The sequence below is a fragment of the Aegilops tauschii genome, chromosome 3 (assembly GCF_002575655.3).
Source record: "Aegilops tauschii subsp. strangulata cultivar AL8/78 chromosome 3, Aet v6.0, whole genome shotgun sequence".
NCBI lineage: Eukaryota > Viridiplantae > Streptophyta > Magnoliopsida > Poales > Poaceae > Aegilops > Aegilops tauschii.
Genome location: NC_053037.3, coordinates 493,998,870 through 494,025,425, shown reverse-complemented (window position 1 = coordinate 494,025,425; position 26,556 = coordinate 493,998,870). Strand labels below are relative to the sequence as shown.

General features: G+C 47.6%; 5 protein-coding genes across 6 annotated transcripts; 3 read left to right on the top strand and 2 right to left on the bottom strand.

The window, feature by feature from the left end:
- Positions 1-2,845: 2,845 nt before the first annotated feature.
- Positions 2,846-6,321, bottom strand: LOC109750394 (tubby-like F-box protein 3). Of its 2 annotated transcripts, none has more exons than XM_020309357.4 (6): positions 5,999-6,321; positions 5,035-5,100; positions 4,543-4,949; positions 4,330-4,417; positions 3,898-4,030; positions 2,846-3,809 (listed from the first exon to the last, which is right to left on the bottom strand). In XM_020309357.4, exons 3-6 carry the CDS (start codon positions 4,906-4,908, stop codon positions 3,047-3,049), a joined length of 1,350 nt encoding a protein of 449 aa, XP_020164946.1. In that variant the 5' UTR covers positions 4,909-4,949; positions 5,035-5,100; positions 5,999-6,321; the 3' UTR covers positions 2,846-3,046. The 2 variants fall into 2 exon arrangements, with proteins under 2 accessions (XP_020164946.1, XP_045090985.1); XM_045235050.2 differs by having other exon boundaries at positions 5,035-5,117; positions 5,999-6,234.
- Positions 6,322-14,543: 8,222 nt separating this feature from the next.
- On the top strand, positions 14,544-16,534 carry LOC109750384 (sm-like protein LSM3A). The gene is made up of 3 exons (XM_020309351.4): positions 14,544-14,812; positions 15,623-15,718; positions 16,225-16,534. Exons 1-3 carry the CDS (start codon positions 14,693-14,695, stop codon positions 16,303-16,305), a joined length of 297 nt encoding a protein of 98 aa, XP_020164940.1. The 5' UTR covers positions 14,544-14,692; the 3' UTR covers positions 16,306-16,534.
- A 279-nt stretch (positions 16,535-16,813) lies between these two features.
- On the top strand, positions 16,814-17,724 carry LOC109750405 (protein BOLA2). Its single transcript, XM_020309364.4, has 3 exons — positions 16,814-17,099; positions 17,208-17,230; positions 17,309-17,724. The coding sequence occupies exons 1-3, from the start codon at positions 17,037-17,039 to the stop codon at positions 17,502-17,504; spliced, it is 282 nt and encodes a 93-aa protein (XP_020164953.1). The 5' UTR covers positions 16,814-17,036; the 3' UTR covers positions 17,505-17,724.
- An 835-nt stretch (positions 17,725-18,559) lies between these two features.
- Positions 18,560-21,033, bottom strand: LOC109750376 (uncharacterized). Its single transcript, XM_020309343.4, has 2 exons — positions 19,785-21,033; positions 18,560-18,788 (listed from the first exon to the last, which is right to left on the bottom strand). The coding sequence occupies exon 1, from the start codon at positions 20,938-20,940 to the stop codon at positions 20,077-20,079; it is 864 nt and encodes a 287-aa protein (XP_020164932.1). The 5' UTR covers positions 20,941-21,033; the 3' UTR covers positions 18,560-18,788; positions 19,785-20,076.
- Positions 21,034-22,606: 1,573 nt separating this feature from the next.
- Positions 22,607-25,158, top strand: LOC109750365 (protein FAR1-RELATED SEQUENCE 5-like). The gene is made up of 2 exons (XM_020309334.1): positions 22,607-22,679; positions 23,576-25,158. The coding sequence occupies exons 1-2, from the start codon at positions 22,607-22,609 to the stop codon at positions 25,156-25,158; spliced, it is 1,656 nt and encodes a 551-aa protein (XP_020164923.1).
- The last annotated feature ends 1,398 nt before the right edge of the window (positions 25,159-26,556 follow it).

The window sequence follows — 26,556 nt, the reverse complement described above, 5'->3', positions numbered from 1 at the left end:
TAAAAGAATGTTAAAATTTTATTTGAGAAATTTTAAACATCTACACAAAAAATGTTTCAGATGTATGCGGAAAATTTAGAATGTGTATGAAAAAAATTGACATCAAAAATATATTTTTCGAAAAGAAATGTTAATCGTGTATTTCAAAAAATGTTCAACGGGTACACAAAGTTTTTTCAGATGTATGCCAAAAATGTTTCATGTATTTGAATAAATATTAAACATTTATAAAAAATCTTGTTCTATACGGAAAGAGAAAGAAAATAAACAATAAAACCGAAAATGAAATAATGAGAAACAAAGAAAACCAAAAAAGAACCAAAGAAAACGGAAAACCAAAGATAATGAGTGCAAAAAATGGAAAATAGTGAAGCGGAGAAAGAAATAAAGAGAAACAATCAAACCCAAGAAAGGAATCTGAAGAAAAAAAGAAAGAAAAGAAAAGAAACCTGTGAAAACCAAGAAAAAACCAATGAAAATTGATAAATAGAGAAAATTGGAGAAAGCAAAAAAAATAGAGGAAACTAATAAATCGAATAAAACAAATATGAAAGTAAAAAAAGAAGAGACTGAAGACAATGAATTGAGCGAGCGAAGGAACGATACAAAATGGGTTGCCCCTGTACTATTCCGCGCAGGCAAAGCTTTAGGCGAGGGGAGCATATAGCTCGCCATAAGCAAGATATAGCCCCCGCAGCCCCAAGACCCCAACTAGAAGTGTGCTCGATTGCGTGTTTGTATTCTGCGACTTGGAGGCCAAGTTTCCAACCTCGCGATCAACGGTCATTGGCTTGGTTCTAATCAATACCCCGATCTGGTAGTCATGGTGGACTCCGGCGAGCTTTCCCAAAGGCAAAATCCTTGGTTCTTCTTCGAGAACCAATGGTTTCCGGGCCATGGTTGCAGCCCGGTGGCTTGAGGCGTATGGTCGCCCCTCACGCCGGTCCAGCCCGTTGTGCGATGCTTTGGATCAGTGGCAGCACTGCATAGGGCGCCTCTGGGACAGGACTCCCTATATGATGCTTTGTGCGTCAAGATGTTGGGCATTTGCACAGAGGCGATGATTACAACCTAATTTCAGAATTTTTTGTTTTGTTTTGGACGTTTTTAAAAGGAGAATGTTTTTCTTTAATTTTATTTTTTTTACTAAGTAATTACCAATCATTATTCAAAATCCTGATTATTTTCTACTTTCCAGCATTTTTCGTAATTGCAAACAATTTTTGAAATTTTCAAACATTTTACAAAAAACTACAAATGAATTATAAATATCTGAAACATTTTAACAATTTTCTGAACATTTTTTGAGCAATTCAAAGAAATTTTGGAATTTACAAACATTATAAGAAAAGGAAAAACAAAAACGCTATATAAAAACTATAAAAAAGAAAAGCTATAGACAGAAATCGACCAGGAAGCTTCCAAAAAGTTCCCAAAACCGGAATTCCTCTTGTAGTGTAGCTACCTAACTACAAATGAATGTTTTGAATGAATAAAGAACCATGTTCTGCTAAAAAAGTCTTTAATTCTTTAAAAAATCATTTATATGCTAAAAAGCAAGTCCTTTAGAACCTCTTGAAATTATTTATAGACCACTCTCCCTGGATTGAAACACAAATAGGAAACCAAAACAGAGTACAGTTCAGTAAAGCTAAGCAAACCAGCACCGGGCACCGGCCCTTCCGGTCCTACCAGTAGATCTCGCTGCCATCCTTATCCGTTCGAGCACGAAACAGTTATCTGAAAACTACATCCCCATCACAACACCACATCTCCACCGCAGTATCAAAGCACAAGCGACACGGAACACGCGGATGCCCAAGTCAAAGGCCTTGCTTCACCCATCGTGCAACACTGCAACCGATCGATCGATTACTGAACGCATAACTGGTGCCAAGTACCCACATCAGCCATTCTCGAAAGCAATGTCGCTGTTGCGCATGCCGCCGTGCGTGCCTCCCCGTCCTCGCACACGCCGTCACCGTCGCCGTCGCTTCTCCTGTCGTCCTCCTGGTCCAGGATTCCAAACGTACGCGAAACCACGCCACGGCACCGGCACCAGCACATCCCTCTTGCGCGCGCTCGTGGAGCACTACTCGCGGGCGAGCCAGAAAGGCGACGCGTCGAGGTGCTACGCGCCGCGGCGTCTGTGTGCGTTCCAGTTCGAAGAAACAGCGACACACCTCTCGCCGGAGTAGGTCCCTGTCTGCTCGCCCTTCCACCCTTTCGATCTTTTCCCCTTTATCCTGCCTCCTCAACGAGCTCCCCCACTGATTGATGAAAGAAACCCGAACCCAATTAAAAGATGTTGGCATGGCATGCACACTCACTCAAGGAGACGGGAAAAGGCAGGCAGCCCCCCATGTGAGACGATGCCGTTGCCCCCGTCGGGCGCGCAGCGCGGCAGGCACTGTTTTGTCCTGTGTGACCAGCGCGCCATCGGAAGGGGCGTCGACATCCCGCAGGCAATGATTAACCCGCACTTGCATAGCATAGCACAGCTCAGGCGTGGTCACCGGCCCTCCGTCTCCGTGACTGACCATGGCCACTAATAAAAGCGGCACGCCATGCCGAGCCTTCCTCTCCTTCCGCCTCGGGGCCGGCGAGAGCGACAGGACTCGCACAATTCGGGCGACGCCGGGGGCGCAGAACGGGAGCCCCACGCCAGCTTTTGTTTCCTGCATTGTTTCGGAAAGCGCACAGGACAGTTGGTCAATGGTACGTAACTTTCTTCTTATTATTGTGTGGCACTGCCAGGGCATGTTACATTGCACCATGGATGATGGATCGGTGGATGCCTGCGTGGACGGGTGCACGTCGTATCATGGAAGAGAGAGGGCAGGCAGGCCAAGAATCACATGCTTTTCATGTATGATACGTCCGGTTCAAATTACTACAGCAGCAAGCACAATTACAAGCAGGAAAAACACGACGGCGAAACGCGAACACGATCTACAACAACCTAAGGAACCAGGGCGCCGTCGTCGGATCATCTGCGCCGGCGCCCCCTTCTTCTTCGCTTTCGCTTCGGTCTTGGTGTCACGAATTATTCACAGGCCAGTTTCGTGTCGAAGCTACTGAGGCAGATGGCGAACGCCTGGAACGCCGACAGAGGGTAGCGGTAGTCCATGGTGAACATGTCCCTCGCGACCTTCCCAAACTGCAGGATGACCTTCTCCGGGTCGACCGGGCCGGGCTGCGAGGGCGTCGGGGCGCCCGCCGGCGGCGGGTTCGACGCGGCGGTGAGCTGGAAGTTCTTCACCGAGGCGATGGTCACGCGGCCGCGGAAGTTGAGGCACCAGCACTGCAGCTGCTCGTGCCACCTCGGGGGCTTGTTGCGGAGCACCAGCGGCCGCTCCTTGACCTCGCCCTCGCCGTCGCCGTCCGTCATCCCGCCGCCGCTGATCTCGGAGAAGCGCGCGCTGTTGAAGTCCATGGACTGGTCCATGATGGACCTGGAGAAGGTGGCGCTGCTGCGGAACGACTGGGAGAAGGACGTGATGCTGCGGAACGAGTCCCCCAGGGCTCGAGGCACGATCTGCTCCGGCTGGCCGGGGACGACGCCGCCGGGCTCGACCGAGGAGGCCGGTATGGAGTGCATGATGCAGCGCATCCGCCTAGGCCCTCTCGTGCCAAGAACATTCAGCTCGTATGTCACCTGGGCTATGTTGTAACTGACGGCAGGCACCTTCGGAGAGACCCTTGTTGAGTTGAACCTTCTGCTGCTCCTTCCAACAGGTGGGACTACGGCCCCGTTGTACGGGGGCTGCGTGTCGTAGATTAAAAACTTTGTGCCGAGGAAGTTTGACCTGGAAAAATGGTAAGCTTGGTGTCACACTCCCAAACAAGCAGAATGTCAAAAGTTTTTCTTCCATAAACCTAGTAAGTATTAATTACCTCAGCTTTCCAATGTAGGTTCTGTTCGATCTTGAGGTGTTGGCAGAGTCCATTGAGATGGCATACTCTGTGCAAGATGTCTTGCGGTTCCGTTTAGCAGATAAGAGGAACTTGCCAGTTTCTGCAGTAACAACTGCTCAAAAGAAAAAGATTCAGCACATTTGATTAAGTGGGAGGAGATAATTCAGGCATTTGATCACTTCATACAGAAAAACATTTCCCATGTTCAGAAGTCAGAACCAGAAAGGTTTGCATGAAACGAGGCAGATCAGTCGATTAAAGCACTCAAACATTATGAAATATTTGAGACTGGTTATGTTTTCATCCTCCAGACCTCGACTATATCTCAGTGAGATAATAAACCACCATACACAGAAAAAAAATGTACAACTGATGAGCATTGCTAGTACAAATGAGGGAAGCATGACATACCATTGGTAAGGCACAGGTAGAGCTGATAGGTGGATTTTGATTTGTTCCTCTTTATAAAACATTGAATCATTCCATCTCGAGGACCAGGCTGTCAAAACAACAAAAGTTGTAGCGTATGAAGCACAAGGAAAGATGTCCACTGCTCACGGTTTTAGTATAATAGTAGTAGGTACTTTCAGCAAAGGATGTCGGTATCTCTTTTTTTCCCTTTACCTGCTTTAGAGAGACTCGGAACGTAAGCTTCCCAGAGAACTCAGGGCTCAGCACAATCTCTTTGCACATTTCCCTCCATGTCTTACAAACAGCCGCGAAGCAGACGACATGCTTCCTGGATGGCCAGGTACTCTCATCAGCCTCCAGTCTCCTTATGATATCTTGGAGGAGCTCAGGAGGAAGACTTGCCCACCGGCTCTCTTGAATTACAGGAGCTGGATCGAGGAAGTCATCCAGTGAGCTCTGAGCCTTCCCCTTGTGGTGCCCAGTAAGACCGTAAAGGCTTGCGATTGTCACATCAAAGCTCCGTCTCGACAAGCTACCGAAACCATCCCTAACATCACGAGCTATGCTACGAAACGACATCTAAGCCAGCCAATGCCAGATAGTAAGGCATACGATACTGCCTGCAATTGGAAATAAACAAGGTTACCAACAATCTTTTAGCTGCTCCAGTTGATAGAATCATAGAACAATGAACAAGTAGATTACCGCGCCTCCTCGGAAAGATTAGACCGCCAGAAAGCGCATGACTGAAGCAGCCGCTACGAGCTGTCCCTGTGAGAACAAAAAATCTCCATAAGCAAACAAGGCAGGATTAGTAACACTGACGGATTTGATTGAGATAGGCTCACAGTGACTGTGTAACAACTAGGTAGGCCTAACTAGCAATCAAAGAGGAACCCCTGAACCCACAAATTGCTCATGGCGCAAGAACACACTTTTTGGCTACATACATATAAACCAGACGTCACTGTAAGCGCAAGACAGCTGGAAGTTTCGGAAAACTGCCTAAAAATGCATGCACAGTGCTGAGAAATGACAGTTTGGCTACCGGAGGGCACGTCACATGTTTTTTGTGTGAGAGTTAACTTCCCGTGGAAGCTGTGGGGGAACGTAGCACCAAGAAATGAAGATGAAATGAAACCATCCCAATTAGTTGCCGCCAATTTCTATTGCATTTTGAAGATGAAATGAAATATTGTGCCTTGCAGAACCAAACCATAGCCCTCTCTTCGTTTTCTCTTCACGCTAATACTAATACATAAACTAGCATACTAGCAAGTTTAATACTAGGATGTACGTATCGTATAGCATATTATACTGTAGAAAGATAACATAATAAACAAGCCCAGTTTTGAAAAATATAGAAGTACAACTGGTTCCTCTGCTCAACCCCTGCAATGTAAGAAAAACAAATAAATTCTGAGGGAGACGGCCCAAAAGTCCACGCTCTTCCGCGAGAATTCGCCCCGGAGAACGCGCGCATCTACGGAACCAGAGAGGGTACGATCTACCGATCCGGCGACCCCGAGGGCCACGCCATCGCCGCGCCGCCACTCACGGAACACACTCAGAACACAACCCGCACAAAAACAGAACCCCACAAAACCCACGGAAACCAGGCAAAATCGACCCAGAGCCGCCCGGGGGGGAAGGGAGGACCGGAGCTCACATCGCATTCAGCCGAGCCGGCGCCGCCACAGCTCCCGGACGCACAGGACGGGCACGCGCCAGGGCCAGGCCAGGCCACTCCCGCTGGACGGTTCCGGGTTAGCCTCTGCGAGCTCCGAGCGCCGGCTACCTCTCCTCCTCGCGTGCTCTCTCGGCTGCGCCGCGTGCGCGCTGTGTGAAGAAGGCGAGGGGAGATGGGAGAGGGAGAGAGATGAATGAATGAGGAAAGGAGCGGGGCGGGGCGGGGCGCTGGGCTCCGGTTTGTTTATCCGGTGTGGCGGTGGTGGGGTGGGTCGAGCGAGTTGACCGCGCCTTTTCCGTTCCGTCGGGGGGCCGTCCCCGTCCCTGCTATGCTATTCTAACGGCGTCGGGTCGGGCCCGGTGAGCTAGGTGGCTAGCTGCCTTGCCTTGCCCCGGCGTCCACGGCACCAAAAGCGGAGGGGAGGGCATGCGGCGTGCAGGTGAGGGTGGTGTCTGGTGCGGTGTGTGCGTGCAGCGTGCACCGCCGAGCCGGCGCCACCAGAAACGGGACGGTATCCACTGCGTGACCAACTTTTTCTTTACAGACACCGAGCACCGTACAGGCACGCGCCGAGCTCGTGGGCTTGAAACGTGCAGCGTTCACTGGATCAACGGGTTTAGCTTACGTGTTAAATCATTTCATGATACAACTTTATCTTATATATCGAGAAAAGGCCATGCCCCTAAGTGTTCAGACGGTAGATCTGCGAGCCCGGTAGCGTCCACCTGCACCCACAACCTAGCCCCCACCTCGACCGTGTCGAGGAGGCTGGCAATGTTTGGGCGTGCGCCTTTGAAGATGTCCGCATTGTGATGCTTCCAGATTCATCGATCACGGCGTCAACATGGTCATCGTGTACGCGCCTTTGCGCGTAGCGGTAGGGGCAGAGTGGGTGGCCTTGCGCCACCAATCCCCGCGAACCCAACTCCACGGACATGGGGCCTCGTATCAAACGCGCGCGCTTTTTTTTGGGGGGGGGGGGGGGGGGCATCAACTGAATAGGTGGTCCACCGACTCATCCTCCTAGTCACACATTGCACACCGCGGAGGGGTGAGGGAGACAACGCATGGCAAGTCTCTTCGTCATCCAACATGTGTCATGGCAAGCGAGCCAAACGAATTTCAAGCGTGGGTGCCAAGTCTTCCATGAAGCCCAAACCCCAAAGAGGGTATGGTGTCGTAGCATGACTTGGAGGAGTGCATGCCACTTCAATTTCAAGACAGAACATCCCACAAGTCGGAGTGTTGCACAAGACGAATGATCCACTAGACCTAGATGCACTACCACGACGGGGTTTAAGTGTGACCACGGGTGTACATGATCCACCGCCTATCAGTGATAGCCTCGCGAATGGTACGGCGCTTCTGAATATGCCTCGAGACTAGGAGAAGTAGCTCAGGCGTGGTCTCAGAGATCGACCTACCCTCGATCCATCGGTCCTCCCAGAAGAGGGTAGAGGTTCCGTCACCTACCATCATCTTGGTGGAAGCAGTGAACTCCTCACACTCATCTCCAGAGAACTGCTTAGTGAGGTCCTGCCAAGGGCACAATGGGTCACTCTACATCCTCTCAAGCCACCAAACCTCGAGACGCATCGCAGTTTTCACGAGGTTGGGGTGGCACGCCAAGCTTGAGAGGGTGCTAAACCCTCGACCAGTCGACATGGCAATGGTCGCCCCAAGTATGCGCTCTACCCGTCTAGAGTTGTGGCGATGGTCGCCCAAAGTAGGTGCTCCGACCATCTGGAGGAACCCTCAAAGGATATTATCAATTTGCTTCATGGCCCATTTCTTGACACACATGACCACCAACGTGGGACGAACAACTTGACCACAGGCAACCTTGATCACCATGGACGCCTTCCAAGTAGGAAGTCGGTCTAGGATCCGATTGACGAGGAACTAGAGGGCCTCGCGGGACGACTTCCATGCGGTGAGGAGGATTCCAAGGTATTTGATTGGGAAGAAAACGAGGTGGCAGCCCATAAGCATTGTCATCTCAAGAGCAACCAATGGGAGTCACCAATCACTTAGCAATACCTGGCGAATAATGCAATGAGGTCATGGATTGCATGTATCCATCCTATCTGGATGGCAAAATAGGACAACATCATCCGTGTAAAGCGAGACACTGTCCTTGCAAGTCCATGGGGTCAGGCGCTACAACACCTTGAGCTTGCTTGCCTAAGCCAAAAAAATGTTTTACATGTCGATTACCAACACAAAAGAACATGGGGATTGGCGGGTCGCCTTGCCTGAGGCCCTTGATACCACGCCATCGAGGCCCGGTCCCCATTCAACAACACTCATGTGCTGCTCGTCGAAAGTAGGATGGCGACCCAATGTGGAAACGCAAGCTGAACCCTACCAAACCGGAGCACCTTGAAAAGGTGCGCCAGCCACGACCTGCATGATGTCCAGCTTAAGCATCAAGTGGGATTCATTGGATATGTGAAGGTACCTAGCCGTCTGCGGCATCATCATGAAGTTATCATGGATGCGGCGCTTCTTTGTGAACACGTGTTGGTTCAACCCCACAAGGATCCCGACCTCGACGCCACTCTTGGGCTTTGGCCGCTAGTTTATCGAAGATGTGGATCATGCAACTTTCATACAGATCTATTTATATAGGTTTACAAAAATACATCCATATGTACATGTGTTTTTTTTCATTCTTGACTTTAGAAATTGATTTTTGTTTTTTCAGGTTCCAAAGCATCGTTCCCGGAATGACGGACCAATGTAATTCATGGGTACCATAAAAGAGCTCCCGACTATAAATGAATTTTTGATTTACATTTGTTGTGTCCTTAAAAGAACTTTGCCTATAGATAAGTGCATGCAACACATTCATTATGATGTAGCAAATTTTCCTAAATAACGCACCACCGTCATTCTGGAAAAAACATGCCCATGGAGGTAGACTTTACAAAACATTACATGAAGGTGAAACTTCTGGATGGGTAGAGTGGCGAACCAAGAGGACATTATCACAGGTCAGATCATGGAAGTATGGGACCGTATGGTACGTACTTGTTTTCTTTTCCCTTTTTGGGCCAACCATACCATAGGGTACCCTGACACTAAAAACCGGCGCTCACACTAACCAAGTGCGGTCTTGGGTCAATCGATTGCCCCGTACCCTACCATTATCCTATCCCAGCAGGAGTACCACGACACTCAATGGCAGTGCTTTGACCGAAGCAGTACTACCAGTCGTGGAATGCAGAATGAACGGTGGATAGCAGATTCTGATTTGTAATTATTTCGAAACCATGCCTATGAGATTCTACCCGTAATTATTTCCAAACTACGTCTCGCTGATTCTATCTGTAATCATTTCGAAACCATGCCTACCAGATTCTTGCTTTCTAGGTTCACTCTTTTATAAAATATAAAAAAAGGGCAGCTCGGAGCCGCGTGTGGAACTCAAACGTGAAGCTATTTTTTTTTCTTAAACGTGGTATAGACGCAAGCGCTCATATACACGGGCATACATTCATCCATATGAATACACACAGTTTCCTGTGAGCATCTTCGAAAGACTGATGCAGAGATCACGGCGTTGCGAGCGTTTCACCAACCAACCAAGATCGCGTTGTACACACACGCCTCGTTAGCCAAGATCGCATCGGGAGCGAAGAGGAGACGGTGAAAACGTCTGAGGCTCTCAGCTGACCCTGCCGTCTGGATCACGTGCGCTCACGCTCCGTTCTCCAGCCGGCGAGGTCATCATCAGTTAAAATGCCTGGCGTGCAGAGGCGAAGCACGGACAAAGCGCTGCAAAAGCGTAAAAGAGGCCGCTTCAATCAAGCAGGGTAGAAAAAAAAGGCTTTCAAAAGAAGAAGTGATCGGTAAATTTAAACAGAAAAGAAGAGAAAAACTTTTGGCTTTCCAGCCAGTGACAGAACGAGCGAGAGAGACGCACTGTAACAAATATTCTGAACCTCGTAACGGCGACAGACAGGAAGCAGGTGCCTAGCCGCCTGACGGAGCATTGCCTGGGAGCGGCTAGGTAGCTAGACCGGTAGCTACTAGGGTGGTCGCGCGCGCCGGTCGGTGCGGCCAGGCGCTCCCGTGCCGTCAGTTAATCCGGCGGGAGCACGGGCTCCGTCGCCGTCGCCGTCGAGGTCGCCGTCACGGCCACCGGGAAGGTTCCGGCGACGTCACCGCGGGCCAGGTCGACCGGCCAGCCCGGCCATGCTTGTCCCTACGCGGGCACGCGCGGGATTCGTTTCATTTCAATTTTGTTCCCCAAATCCGTTCATTCCGTTTGGTAGCCTGGCTGCGTGAACGATCACGGATTACACTACTCCGGAAGCAGTACCGAACGCATTTATTCCATCAGCCAACCCCCAATCAGCTTTCCTTAATTAATCTCACATTCTCGCTCGTGGTTTCTCTCATTATTAGCGGCAGCACCACTATACTTTATCAGGCTCGGCTGCCGCAACGGAGCACGGGCAGGCTATAATGGAAGCCAAAGAACTGGTGATGAGTTCCTGTCAGTGACCCGAAATGATTACATAAACAAGGCCGGATCACGGCTGAGCGCTCGAGCTCCTCCTGATATAAACGTACTAGTACTACGTGTCTGTGTTTTGATATGAATTGGGAGGAATAATGGCGTGGGGCGTGGCCTAGGCTCTGCTTGCGCAGCAGCTAGCATTTGGCGGCAAACGGATTAAGCACCAGCAAGGACACACGTGATATCATTAGCGTTATCATCCCCAACCACTACACCATCTAAAACATTTTCTCTGCCGTCTGCCTACGTACTACTACTACGTGACTAGCTAGCTATTATGCACGAATCATGCGTGATCTAACCGCTGGCGCAGGCGATGAAACTGTGGCGCTACTACTCCCGCATAATAGTCCACGCCCTCGCCCGTCAGCGACTAGAGATCGACGAGAAAATGTCAGAAACCACTCGACGTCTACTTGCTTTAATCGTCATAGACCCCTCTAGCGAAAACGGCCGCTTGGTTTTGAACGGGCATATGGTTTGCTCGATCTCGACCGGCTCCGCCGTCATAGTTAACTTTACCTCGTCGCGTCAAATCTCGCCGTTCGTCAGTCAGAGCGAAAGAAAGACGCGTTGGTCTCATCCTGCCTGCTCTGCTAGCCGTTTCTTTGCGCCACTCCTCTGCCTCTGCAGCGATACGTTCGTCCGTTCGTGTCGAGACGCGACAGGCAGATTTGACGCAACGGGCGCTACTGGCCACCATCTTTCCGCCCCGTTCAACGGCGGCATCGAGTGCTAACCAAAACGTCGGCATGCACCACCAAGGCGAGAGAGCCGAGAAAAAGCTAGAAACTTTCGGGTGAGAAGACGAGAGGAACGGGTCGTCTTCTGGAGGAAACGCAGGGAAATTTAATGGAGTGGATTGTCAACGGGCAGGGGCAAATTACATCATGTAGGAGTATATCTGTATATATCTGTCGCTTGTCGATGAGGTGCTGCGGCCAACTGCTCCGGCTGAGGACGTCTGTGGCTTCTGGCCGTCCAGTGATCGTCTGATTGCTTATAAAAAGGCCGTGTGGATGTGATCGCGGTGGATGGATCGTCAACATGGCTTTGGCTATTCCGTCTATTCGAGACGTTACATGCGCGCATAAAACAACTCCGGTGGACAGCGGCAGTTCGATTTCATTTCACTTTTGAAGGGTCTGGAAGCAAGGGCTACGAGACACGAGGGAAGCGACACGGAGAGGGGGACAAAGAGGGTGGCAAAATGGAGCAAAGATCAGCCTGACAGGTTGTTTTCTTCTGTGCGAGATAGAGAACTAGGACACCTCAAGAACAGATCGATTATCATATTTATTAGCAATTTGAATGGCCGACGGTGAAGAGAAGGACGTGTGTAATCGGTGATATGGTTTTCTTTGTTTTGTTGTTGGAGCGGGTGGTGATATGAACTTGAAAAGACTTTAGACAAATATTCTTGGTGCAACATGTGTTTGATTGTAATTTTCCACCAAATTGCCCATGTCTACATGATAAATCATGATCGAGAACTTATATAAAATACTTCCTCCAGCCTGAATTACTAGTCGCTCAAACGTCTAGATATATCCGCTTGAGTGGCAAGAAATTCTAGACAATGGAGAGGTAGATGATAAGCTTTAAATAATAGATTTCGCAAAAGATTGTCCACATGAGAAAATATAAAATTTACATATAGTGCATTGCACTTTAAAATTAAAAACCACCCGATGTCACTAGCTCACCGCTAAGTGTGCAAATGCCCCGGACAAGGCGAGTATGGATGACACGATAAGACCTTGTACAATACAAGGTCCTTAGGGAGGTGCTAAGTAAACTAACCAAGTTTTTCTTAAACATCAGTGCTTACCCATACAGGAGGGGTGCCTGATTAAGCGTCAATCCTCTACAAGTAAGCACCAATGCTTCAAGAAAAACTAGTTTATTCTTCAAGCATCTTCATTAGCACATTGCCTTGTATAAGGCCCAATTGTTTGGGTTACTAAACAACTTGAGTTTATTGATTAATGAAATAAATATATATGAAATTAGAAAAGAAAAACATGACCATGACGAGAACAAAATAGCCACGTATGCATACCCCTTCGCTCGCCTCCTGCGAACGATTATCATATTTGGCAATTTGAATGGTCGACGGCGAAGAAAAAGACGTGTGTAATTGGTAATATGATTTTGTTGTTGTTGGAGTGGGTGGTGATATGAACTTGGAAATAATTGAAACAAATATTCTTGGTACAAGACGTATTCGATCGTCATTTTTCACCAAATTGCCCAAGTCAAAGTATACATGATGTGTCATGATCATGATCTTATAGAAAAACTAAATAAATCATAAGCCTTATATAATAGATTTTGCGCCAAATTGTCCAAGGAAGAAAATATAAAATTCACATGTTATGCATTGCACTTTAAAATTACCCGATGTCGAGTGTATGCCTGTGTATGTGAGCATCTGCGATTGTATTGTGTTTAATTTTTTTTACCCAATGTCACTAGCTCAACGCTAAGTGTGCATGTGGCTTGGACAAGGGCACAAGACGAGTATGGATGGCACCATTTTTTCCATGTTACACAATTTGACTTTGTTTATTAATACAATAAATATATGTGAATTTAGAAGAAAAATAAAATCACCACTAAAAGAACAAAATAGCCTAGAGGCCTTCACTGGGATATATAATCCTAGATTGGGCTAGTCTAAAGCCATAGCCAAGGATTGGTGAGCAGAGTAGAAAATTTTTCTTGCTCGACTGCCCATTGTACCTCGTTGAGAGGCACATGAGTCACTCTAGCTCGGCCCACTCTCGTTGTTGATGGCGTTGCCAGCTAATGTAGAGCAGGTGGGATGAGCGCGGGACCCCCTACACATGGTAGGTCTATGTTAAGGGTGGCCTTAGAGGCAACTGGAGAGATGTCGACCCGGAGTAGGTCGTTAACACACGTGTGTTACATTAAGTGGTTTTGCTAGTTCGATAAGGTCTTGTGCCGCCCTGATCTGGAGATGGTTCTTTTGGTCAGTCGAGACTCTTCATGCCATTAGGGCGGTGGAGAAATAAGAGGGAGTTGGAGTTTATAGGTGGATTGAAGCTCGCCATCAAGTGTGCTTGTGGTGGAGTTACAACACATGTGGCAACGGTTGATTGTGGGCCTCAACTGCTCGGCCTTTGATTCTTTTGACCAAAGGGCGACCGTTCTTCCACCTCCGGAGAGGTGATGCACTATGTTCGATGTCGATGAATTCTTCTTAGTGCTTGGTGCGCTATGGATGGAGCTGTGGCGGTCCTTGTGTGTGTGTGTGGGGGGGGGGGCTGATTTGGATATGCGTTTTCATTTATCTGTTTGGGGTCTTCCTTGTAAAGTTAGGGGCTAGTTTTTCTCGTTTCTTTTGGGCCATGTTGTAAACTGCTCTATAACACCACTCTATTTTAAATGCAGTTTATGGGTCCTTGGGGACCCTTTTCTCGTTTAAAAAATTTGTGGAGCTCAATTTTTACGACAAAAAGTGTGGAGCTCCTATTATACGCCTCGTGCCAATGTTTCCCCTATAACACCCACATGGTTGCAACACCGTTGGCCCAATAAACTTGATAAAGTTTCTTATTTAATACTTCATAGATTCTAAAAAGCAAAAAAAAAATTTAAAACCACTTAAAAATAAAACTCATGGAAAAGGTGTTCCTGTGTCTCGATAAAAATGTTTATGTATGCAAAAAAATCCATCTCATGTTTTAAAAAGTTCAATAATAAATCAATGTTCACATGTTTTAAAATAAATATTTTTAATAAAAACATGGGTTGGGGGGGGTCTATGTTCATTTTTTTCATGTGAAACAAAGAAGACAGAAAACAAAAAAGTGAAGCGGAAGAAAAAAGAAAACAAAACGGCCCAGACCCAGAATGGGCCCATGCTGGAGCTGGAGACGTCCAATCTGGGCTTCAAAAATCCCACTGGGCTCGTAAACACGTCCCCGGGTGATGATATTTGCGTCGTGGCCCTGGAAGGCCCGGCAAACCAGAGATCCAGCAGGCCAGCACGGCATCCAATCCACCACCCAAAACCGCGAGCATTCATCTCCGGTGCCGACGCTTACCGCGGCTTGGCGAGTTCGATTGGGTAGGCGGAAGCTAGGGTTTAGTTCCGCGGAGCGACAGGGGCGGAGGCGATGGCGTCGGCCGACGAGGAGATCGCGGTGAAGGAGCCGCTGGATCTGATTAGGCTCAGCCTCGACGAGCGCATCTACGTCAAGCTCCGGTCCGACCGCGAGCTCCGCGGCAAGCTCCATGTAAGCGCTCGGGATCCCCTTTCGATTGTCTGCTGTAGTCTGTGCCCTGTCCGTGGTTGGATGGATGTGTAACAAATTCTTGGTTAATATTGGCCTGCGACGATTTTGTATGCCCGGTGAGATGGGAGGAGCTTTTTGGCTTCCAATTTCGTCGATTATTTTGGTTGGCTAGGTTGTATCCCACCTTTTCCACTTAAATGTGCTCGCTGTGCTTCGTACCGAAGCGACCAGGACTATATGTGTTCATCTTCAATGCGGTCTAGGAGGTTAATGTGTGAATGTGCAGTAATAGAAAAACACCTTGCTTGCGATTCGACAAAGATAAGGAAGCATCTCAATAACATTAAACTTTGAGGCTACTTAACAGGTTCGTTGGTAGTATTGGATGAATTTCTGGTGTATGTGCTTATAAGCATGAGTTGGCAACTTGATATGTTCTTTAATCTACTAGTTTACATGGAGAAAATTACCGATAAATCTCAATGTTATGATGCGCTTTTTCAATTGCGTGCCGTGCTGTAATGACTTGTTTTCAGTCTGCACTACAATTATTATCACGCTTGCATCCACATTCTAATCATGTGAATTGTGGAGGTCCATATTATTGATAAACCACAATGGCATGATGTGCTTTTTTATCAATTGTGTGCTGCGCTGCAATGGCTTGTTTTTAGTCTGCACTGCAATTAATGTCACACTTTTATTCACTGTCTACTCATGTGGATTGCGGAGGTCCATATATATATCATAACATGTTAATCATGCTGGGATGGTAGTCGCTGAGGCCTGAGATGTTTTCCTTGTACACAGGCATATGATCAGCACTTGAACATGATCCTTGGAGATGTTGAGGAGATTGTAACAACTGTTGAGATCGACGATGAAACATATGAGGAAATTGTGCGAGTAAGTTCTTTGACTTATGCTTTTATTAATGTCGATGTATACTTTGTCAACCAACAATTTTGGAGGTAATGCTGTGATTGTTTCCAACACAGTTGCCCATTGATGAATCATGGTAATTGTCGCATGCTAATGGAATTTTTTTATTACCTTGTTCAGCGTGTGTGCGTGTTTTGATAATGTGTGGAGTCCGTTGGGCAGTGAGGGGTGGGTGCCTAACGCACGCTAAAACATCCTTTCACACATTTTTCTCATGGATTGCCAGTATGTCATGGATGTCTGGCATTCTTATCCATTGATCATCATAAGAGGACAGACCTATTTGAATCATTTATAATTGTGGGAGCTTTATGATTCTGATCTAGTGTGATGTATTTTTAACATTAGGTTCTGCAAGAACATAATGACTTGTTTCTGGAGAAATCTAATTCTACAAGAAAAGCTTATCTGCGAAATGCATCATGATGATGTTGATATACTAACCCTTGCAAACATTGAACCTTTTGCAGACAACCAGGCGTACCATCCCCTTCCTATTTGTCCGAGGTGATGGTGTCATATTGGTCTCTCCGCCTCTGCGAACGGCGTGAGCCATGAAGTTTGATGGGGGGATCCTGCTGATTGTGGACTATGAGTAGTGTGCGTTTGCCCAGCAGATGACATGGATTGTCTGTCATCTGCTGCAGTATCACTGTTGGACTGTAGGGTTTTAGCCAGTCATGGTACAATTGTGTAACAACAACTCCATGTGTTTGAATTCACATGACTGTGGTGCCAGTTTCTTCTACTCCATGTCAAACTAATATCGTTCTGGGTTAATGTGTGGTCTTGTGCAATCAGGAGTGCTCTGAATCCTATTCCCGGCAACCGAAAGTGCGCTTGTGTGATGGTGTATGAGTACATTATGTTTGGAACAAAATATGTAATTGGTGCAGAGGTTTGTAAAATCCACTGCACTGCGCCTGGCATGGTGTTGCCAGAAGCCTGAATGCTCGAGCGTAGTTATCCATCTCTACAGCATTTTTGAAATAATATATCTGTTGTTCCGTGAAATTCCCCTCCCATAGAAAAGCACCAAATATTCGATTCCTAGACCACTACGACTTGAGGAAGAACATCGTGACGGGCAAATTCGTGACTCCGAGACCACAGCATCGGAAATATTCTCCTGGGCAAGTGCCAAGTGGGATAAATTGATAGGAGGAAGCCGCACAGGCAAGTTGAAAGTCGCCGTCCTGTTTGCCTTGGCAGAACAGACAGAGAGACCGAGAAGAGAGGGCGAAGAGGGGAGCAGGAGGAGGCAATCGCGAACAGACCAACCATGGGCGTGACCAAGGAGGACGTGGAGGCCGCCGTCGCCGCCGCGCTCAGCCCTACCCACCTCGTAAGCCTCCCTCCCCTCTCTCTCCAAACCCCCTCCGCAAGTCCGTCCATGGCCGGTCTCCACCTTAAACCCTAACCTAACCTAACCTGTGTGTTCCTGCGATTTCAGGTGGTCACCGATACATCCGGCGGGTAAGCAGCCTGAAATCTGTGTAACTTTTTTGCCCTGTAAGCTTGTTTGATTGATTGATGGGATTGGTTGGTGCAAAGGTGCGGCGCGAGCTACGAGATCGAGGTGGTGTCGGACAAGTTCGAGGGGAAGCGGCTGCTGGAGCGCCACCGGATGGTCAACACCGCGCTGGCGCCGCTCATGGCCGAGATCCACGCCGTCTCCATCAAGGCGCTCACCCCCGCGCAGGCCCAGCCCAAGTCGGAGCCGGCCGCCGCCGACAAGGCGCAGGCCTGACTCGCTCTTTAGGATTCACTAGTACTGAATTCACACATGCGCCGCTGGATGTCGGGAGCTCGCATCATACAGTACTCTCTGCTTGAATGAATAATGTAGCAACTAGCAAGATGCGTCTGCGGAATCGAGACTTTGCAGTGGCGCTATGCCTGGCTGATAAGACTTTGCTGCATTTTGTCTATGTGATTGTGATTGTGATGATTCAGTGCTTCTGCTCTAACTGTGTTGGCCTGAGATTGTGTGGCGACATGTTCCCGAGTTTCTGTCATATGTGCGGTTTGCAGTTTAGTTTCTTCTTTGGTCGATTTGCTTCTGTTGAATGCGATGGCTTTCATTGCTGCAAATTGGTTTGTTTCTCTTTGCTGTCTGACATACTAGCTGTTATTTAGGTTTTTTTTACAGTTGATACACACTGTTTTCTCAGCCTATAAGTGTCTGAGATTTGTGCTATCGGTTAGATTGACATAATTCCAAGGCATCTGAAATCAAGTTAGTCTGTTTCAGCCATGGAACTTTGAATAGCATGACATGCGTGGTTTACTGGTACGGCGGCCGGGACCAGCGTGGTCGCACTGGAAGGGTTATAGGGAGAACATTCCTTCTCTAGAATTTCAGCAATTTCAATATAGGAATTGCCATCCAAAAACATAGGAATTGCCCTCTAAAATCCCTACTTATACGAAGGAATTGCCTATAAAAAACAAGCCCTTACAGGGCTTTCGATTGGATTTTGCAAAACAAAGCTCATGACACAATTTAACTGGTGCACAAAACACCGCAAGCCCCGTTGCAGAACTCGAATTCATGGTGGTAGAAGCCCAGGATCTCAGCTGACTGCTGCCATCGCTCACCGCCACGCTGCACAGGGCGCATATGGCCAGACCAAACGAGCCAACTGGTGTTCAGCAAAGGGCATATCGTCAGCTATGCCCATGGCAGCAGCCAGATGCAACAATACAAAATTTTCTTGCTCTATGCCACCGCAAGAGGATATTTCAACATGAATATGGCTCAAACCGAAATTTGGCATCGAACTGGAAGGGGTTCCAACCCAATGAAAACAGAAAAATCATTACTCAATACTGCTGAATGGATCCAGGCATTTCAGAGTGTTCAGTTGACGATTACATGTAGGATTGCTGAAAATAGTACCAGAGCATTACATAGTTTCTACAAGTCAAGCAAGTTGACAACTATGATCGACGGTCATAGTCACTCCTGCAAGAGTCAGCATTCCATGTTGCAGTATACCAGTAAGCTACTTCTGCTTCAAACTACTGATACCTGTGCACAAAGGACGGAGCAGCTCACGCGTTAAATCAACAGTATTAACTTCAGATTTATGAAACTTGTAAAATTTTAAACCACATCATTTCAGCATCGGTAGGTAAACTATTATTAGAAAATGTGAAATGAGCACGAAAGAGCAAGGTAAATATTAACAGATTTTTTTTATCCAACAGCCCCACTACAGTCTGCAGGTAAATATGAACACATGATCTACCTGAAATACAAAACAATAATTTAAGCTTTAATGTACTAGTCAAGTTATAAATTGGCCATATTATGCTTCAGCCTAAGTTTTCAGTGTATCTGTTGTAAATTTCAAACCTGGCCCATGCTATAAGATCAGCAATGTGGCAATATACACATTGACACTACCAATCTACCGTCTAATAATCTTTTCTTGTATTATCGCTGACTGAAACTCCCCAGTACAGGCATCACCATTTTATACTATACATTAGGCATTAATTAGTTTACTAAATCTGATGGCAGCCACGAAATTAAAGGCCACACAAAAAATAACATTTCTAGTGTCAAAGTGTATCGATCTGTCAAACAAGGAATTATAGAGTTTAAATGTAAATGCTAGCTTAGCAAGTAAGAAAGGCCTCAAGCCGGTATATTATCTTACTAGCCTCTCCCTTAAAAAGTCCGATATGACCTGATGGTAAGTATTGTACACAAGTACAGGACAAGAAAACTAAAACATCAAAGAAAATCAAGCATATGAAATTGCAGCGTCCAGCTAACAACAAAAATACTATCCCATCTCCTACAAAATGCCTTGTTTCCTGACTCGGCAATTCACATGTAGCATTATAAAAGAACAACAGTACACTACCATCGTAGTTTCGCAGAGAGCTAATGCTCAAGTCACTAACATAGAAAAGAACATGACTAATAAGTTCATTGAGAGATTTTGAACACTTCAGAAGTACAGTAAAGTTATTCCATCAACCATATATGGAAAATAAATTGAATTCCAACAGTTACCTTCATCATAGAAACTTGTGAAAGGATAATAGGTGTACACATGATTCCTTTTAAAAAGCTCCTTGGGCTGCATTGACTCAAGCTGAACGATGAAGAGAGATGAGTGCACCCATAAAAATAATGCATGAACATCCTCGGCATAACGCACTATATGTGACCTGTTCGTCTCAATCTTAAACCCCAACCCGTAGCTTCTGCAGTTCAATGGATTTCCTCAACACCCATACGGCAACACCATAACAATTGGCCTTCCTATCCCACATTCGGAAACAGGGTTGGTGGTAGCAGCAGATTACTGGCAGTGGGGGCACGACAAAGCAGAGAAGCCAACACCGCCATCGTCTGCCTGGATGATCCAAGCACTGTCATCCGAACGAACACCAGGTGGCCTTTTGATCACAGCTAGCGTCTGTCTATCCATATCAAACTCAAGTATGTTGTTACTCATCAGAAGCAACCAGCGAAGGGTCTTACCAACAAGTGTGCTGCGATTACCAACAGCAATACCCATAGATGCAAGCGTTGTTGAGAGGAGATCACTCCATACGCCAGTCTCCGATGCGTAAACACTCACGAAGACGACGGTTTCATCGCCGTGCTCGCAGCTGTCCACCACGACCACTTTAAAAGGGCTCGAGTGGCAGGCACCATGCGCGTGGCCCTGCTCGCCGGCAGCGCAGAGCACCGCCGCAGTGTGCATGTCGTCAAACGCCGGCGGAGGTGACAAGAGGGAGCGGTCGCCAGTCAAGGGGTCCCACACAATGACCTGACGCATCTCGCTGTTGATGAGGAGCACGCGTCCGTGGCGGCAGTCGACCAACGTCCATGGCTCGCGACCGTGGTGCTGTAGTTGTAGGGGGAAGTGGTCGGGAGGGATGCGGTAGGGCAGGTCCAGGGTGGATCTGAACGAGAGTCTCCCGTCTTCATACGAGAAGTCCCCGAGGAGGGGAGGCTTCCGGTGGTGGACGCGGAAGCGGCGGAGGAACTTGGGGTCGGTGGCGATGTGTCGCCAGCGCTTGGCGACGAGGGAGGCGCGCAGGAGGTAGGGCGGCTGTGGGGGTAGGCGGAGGAGGATCTCGCGCAGTAGGTCGTCGTCTTCCAGCGGATGCTCCGCCGCCGGCGACGGCGAAGAGGGTTGGCGGCGGCGGCGGCCCATGTTCACCGTCTACGGATTGGGTTGGGGTCTCGGAGAGTGGAGACGGGCTGTGGGGGGAGTGTGGAATGTGTGATTTAGAAAAAAGGACGACGATAACTGCCACGCGTGTGGCATTTAGGGGTTGTGCCGCATGTCTTGTGTGACATGGAGACAACCGGCGTTCGGGCGCACGCAGCCACAGCCCGCATGTCCGGTGTGTGGCACAATCGTCCACACATCCGGGCGATCGACCGCGATGCCTGCACAACCTAACCCGCCCGTCGTCCCGGCCTTCCTTCGAACCCCAGTGCGACCTGCCGCCGTCGTCTCCTGCCTCTCGATCCCTTACCTCCATCGTCTTCCTTCTCTAGTTGCCATGGCAACCAGGCCAGATCTCTAGCGCCACCCCACCCCCACCCCCCCCCCCCCACCGCCCCCTCACTCTCTAGTTGCGACGACGAGCTAACAGGTCGATCTTCGATCTCCTCCTCTTTCTCATCCTTCTTCTGTCCCAAAATAATTGCAATTCTAGATTGCCTATGAAGATGGCGACTAGATCCACACTGGCATGGCAAACACACCACGGATTTGTGTTTATTCCCCTTTGCCCACCAACATACGCAAGATCTGCCATGTTCTATCCTAGATTTGAACTAAGCTTCTGGGTTGGGTTGTTGCGAGTAGTTGCTCTAGAAGGTTGTGTAGGATTCACTAAATCAGGGGGAGTAAGGAGTAATTTGGGTGGTGCGTAGGGGATCCGGCTTGCCTGCTCCCTCCCCATGCTCCCATCTGTGCTCCCACTTCATCCTACGAATGTCTTTTTCCCTTCTTCCTTTCTAATCTAATCATCTCCCCCCTGATTTTAAGGGGGTGGGGCCGGGCCTTATTTTGTTCCAATCAAATCAAGCCACGTACGCGGGAGCACGGATGGGCGCACGCGCGGGGAGCAGGCAAGTCTCGTCCGTGCGTAGGGAGGGAGAAAATTAATTGCCACCCATATCTGACGTTAGTTGCCACATATCTGTGCCGTTAGCTGCCACCATGTTATGTTGTTACTTGCCATCATATTATGTTGGCTGTTGCCATCGGTAAAAAATGATAGTTGGCATCCAGATTTTAGAAAAAGAGAATGAATGTGCATGTCCTACTTGCCATGATGTATTGGTTGTCTATGCAAGAAATGTGGTAAGATTGCCGTGTTTTCTTGTATGTGCAAACAGCAAGAATGCATTTTCGAATATTCATGCGTTCTTGTTCATGCAGTGACTGAAAACACAGTGGGAGAAAAAGCAGAAAAATGAATCATGAAGACGACACTGGTCCTTGGTTTTCTCAAAGGCCGGAAGTGCCCCCTTGGGATGCAGCAGAGTACAATCAACTCATTTCCGCAGGGCCGTTGCTGCCACTCCTAGAGCAGTACGCGAACATCGGTACGATGCATGATAAAAAAGGGACAGTTGCCATGTTTGTGACGAGGAAAATGGCATTCTACTTATGTCCTACAATGTTATTTTTCGCACGTTCTTATGACACAACCACACACATAGGGATACCATGGCAAGTTCAAACACAGGGCGCTAACGCTGATAGATGTACGGGAGACCAACTTCAAGTAGCCAATGTGGCAAATCAGGTAACGCATACGAAAGAAGCATACTGATGTGGCCATGAAATTAAACTTGCAAGGATGGCAAAGACTTACGAGTTTTATGGAAAAGCGCAGGACCATCATGCAACACGTGGCAACAAGCGGCAACCAGGTACCTGCCATCAACGTCATACACATGTGAGTCGTATGAAGTGATTTTGTGGACAACGAATCAGAAAAAGGAACATAGGTGACATTGGTGTTTACGTGGTGTCATGACAAAACGCAGTTGCCGTGTCTGGTCAACTGCAGTTGCCATGTCTAATCAACTGCAGTTGCCATGTCTAATCAACTGTGATTGCAATGTCTAAACAACTGTGGATGCCAAGTGTGAACAAATCTGTTTGCCATGGTTGAACCACTACATGTGCCATATTGTACAAACTACAATTGCCATGCATTGACCAACTACTAATGATCGCAGGTTGTTATGGTGGAACCACATCGGCAAACGTATCGTGGCAAGCTTCACCATTGCAGGCCATCGCTATTGCAGATAGAGCACAACAAATTTGAATGACAGACCAACTTCGGTTAGCACATGCGGCACAACAAGGTAAAAATATGTGAACCAACAAACAATAGTGCATTTGCTCTTGTGGGAAAGCATGGGGGGAAAGTGGATTTGTCACGGTGGTGGCGGCAAACAACAAAAATGCTACCAAGTGGACACATGCAAATAGTCATCTATTGTCTTCAGGATTTGTCAATTACCGTCTGCGTGCGTACAACATTCGTGATTGACTCCATTTGCCTCGTGGGCTCGTACCTAGAATGCAAGTTTTGATGCTAAAGATGCTGGTTGCCATGTCTTGGCAACAGTAGCTGCCATGTTTGTTGAACTGTAGCTGCCATGGCTGAAAAACTGCGTTGCCATGCATGGCCAGATGCAGATGCCATGGCTTGCTGTATGAATGATATCATGCCAAATCAGATGCAGTTGCTATATTCCATTACGATAAACCTTCCATTAAAGCAATGCTTACACACGTACCTGTTTTTTTGCAGGACCTTCAACTACAATCAACAGCGGCGCGGGGACATCTACTGCGGGAACCTCTGAGCACACGGAAGGAGCGTTCCACCAGCAAGTCAACAATACTGCCACAAACAATGCAGAATCAGTGTCGGAACTGGCAATCGTTCCAGCAATGATGACAAGCACACCTTTGCACACCAGCACAAGCAACACTCAAGCAGATGAAACAACCGCTGATACTGAAGTGAATGATGAAACTGATGACGAAGCACAAGGGGATGAAGAAGATGGGCAATCAGAAATCATGATACCTCAACCACCATATGTTGGGCAGAGATTTGGTTCGTTTGAAGATGCCAAGGAATTCTACCAGAGATATGCAATATTCCATGGGTTTGCGGTGAACACCGAATACCATAGGAAAAAAACTAACGAGTACAGCAGAGGTGAGATAAGGTGCTACAAGGCACGAAAGAACAAGAAGAGTAAAGGTGTTGCGCCTGTCGTGCCGGAACGAAAGAGAGGTATCATTGTCAAGACGGAATGCCCTGTCCGGTGTAAGCTAAACACAGATGGAGCACGGTGGGTGGTCACCGAATATTTCGACGAACACAACCACGAACTCATAAAGAAGTTTGACCTGGTAAAATTTCTGAGCGCCCACAAAGGATTCAGCCCCCTCGAGAAGAAATTCGTAAAATTGCTACATGATTGTAATGTCGGTCCATCAAGAATGGTCCAAATACTGTCCCTGATCCACAGCGGAGATGGTAGACTGAGTAGCATGCCTTACATACCAGCAGACGTCACAAACCTAAAGGCAAAGTACCGTAGAGAGAGCAGGTTGGCTGATATAGAAGACACGATAGCCTGCTTCGAAGAGAAAGCAAAAACAGATACTGATTTCTTCTACTGGATAAGATTGGACGATGAGGACCGTGTCAGAAACATGTATTGGGTGGATGGTGCTGCAAGAAGAGCCTACACACATTTCCGTGACTGCATTTCGTTCGACGCGACATATCTCACTAATATGTACAAGATGCCCCGCGCTCCATTCATAGGAATAAATAACCACAATCAGTCATTGCAGTTCGGTTGCCGACTCGTTCGGAACGAAGATACGGATGGTTACACTTGGCTGTTCAAAACCCTCTTAGAGTGCATGGGTGGACTTGCTCCAATGAACATAATAACAGACCAGGGTTTTAGCATGCGTGCAAGCATAGAGGAGGTCTTTCCGTTGGCAGCGCACAGGCACTGCAGGTGGCATATTATTAAGAAGGCTGAAGAGACACTAGGACCATTCTTTGCAGACCGTCCAGAGCTACACAAGGCATTCGAGTTGTGCGTGGACCACAGCTTGACGGTGGAGGAGTTTGAACGGAGCTGGACGGCTATGATTGAAACATACCAAGTCCAAGACAACGAGACACTTACTAGCCTGTGGGAGAAGCGAATGTACTGGGTGCCGGCCTACTTCGTGCAGTGCTTCTTCCCATTTCTGCAGACTACTCAGCGCAGCGAGGGGTTCAATGCTGTTTTGAAGCGGTACGTGAGCCCTGGCAACTCATTGCTGCAGTTTGCCAAGCAATACACAGCTTTGCAATAGAAAAATACTGGGATCTGAGCTACATCAAGAAGCAAACACCATGCTCAAGCAGCCTAAATTGCTAACATATTTACCGATGGAGAGGCAGATGAGCAAGATATATACCAATAAGATTTTTAACAAGTGGATTATCTTACCGTCTTATTTGCACAAGCATAAAGATAGTAGGTGCCATATAGAATGCAATGCAGTTGCCAACTTTATGACATGCTGATCTATTGAAAATAGCCACTGAGTACATTGTAAGCATGATATGTAGTTGCCATGTGAAATCAATTATAGTTGCCATGTGTGTTAAACTGTAGTTGCCATGTGTAATGAACTGTAGCAACCATGTGAAATGATATGTAATTGTCGTGTGAGACAAATATGCATTTGCCATGTTTTATGAACTGCATTTGCCATGTTAAATAAACTGCATTTGCCATGTTAAATGTTATGCAGTTGCCATGTCAAATATTATGCAGTTGCCCTGTGGAAACAAACAACCCAAGAAAAATGTGGGAAAAATAAGGATTTTCATGCCATCATTGATTTTAGATACGTTTGCTATGTTACGACCTACCTCAACATAAGGTGCTACAAACATCATATAAGAGTTTAACAAAGCACAAAAACATGCAGATTCCAGGAAGAAATAAAGCGTGCCAGCATGTACACAACTTACCAGGTGGACGGACATACGGTCAAGGTGTGTTCTCTCTTGGGCATGTCCAATTCAGAACCTGAAGACCCGGACAAGGGAAGGAACTACTTTGTGAAGGCCTCGATAAACGAAGGCGAATACTACTGCCAATGCTGCAAATTCGAACGAGACGGGATTGTGTGCTGTCACTGTTGGGGAACGTAGTAATTTCAAAAAAATTCCTACGCACACGCAAGATCATGGTGATGCATAGCAATGAGAGGGGAGAGTGTTGTATACGTACCCTCATAGACCATAAGCGGAAGCGTTATGACAACGCGGTTGATGTAGTCGTACGTCTTCACGATCGACCGATCCTAGTACCGAAAGTATGGCACCTCCGCGATCTGCACACGTTCAGCTCGGTGACGTCCCACGAACTCACGATCCAACAGAGTGTTGAGGGAGAGTTTCGTCAGCACGACGGCTTGATGACGGTGATGATGAAGCTACCGGCGCAGGGCTTCGCCTAAGCACTACAATGATATGACCGAGGTGGATTATGGTGGAGGGGGGCACCGCACACGGCTAAGAGATCAATGATCAACTTGTGTATCCATGGGGTGCCCCCTTCCCCCGTATATAAAGGAGTGGAGGAGAGGGAGGGCCGGCCCTCTACTATGGCGTGCCCTGGGGAGTCCTACTCCCACTGGGAGTAGGATTCCCCCCTTCCAAGTAGTAGGAGTAGGAGAGAAGGAAGGGGAGGAGAGAGG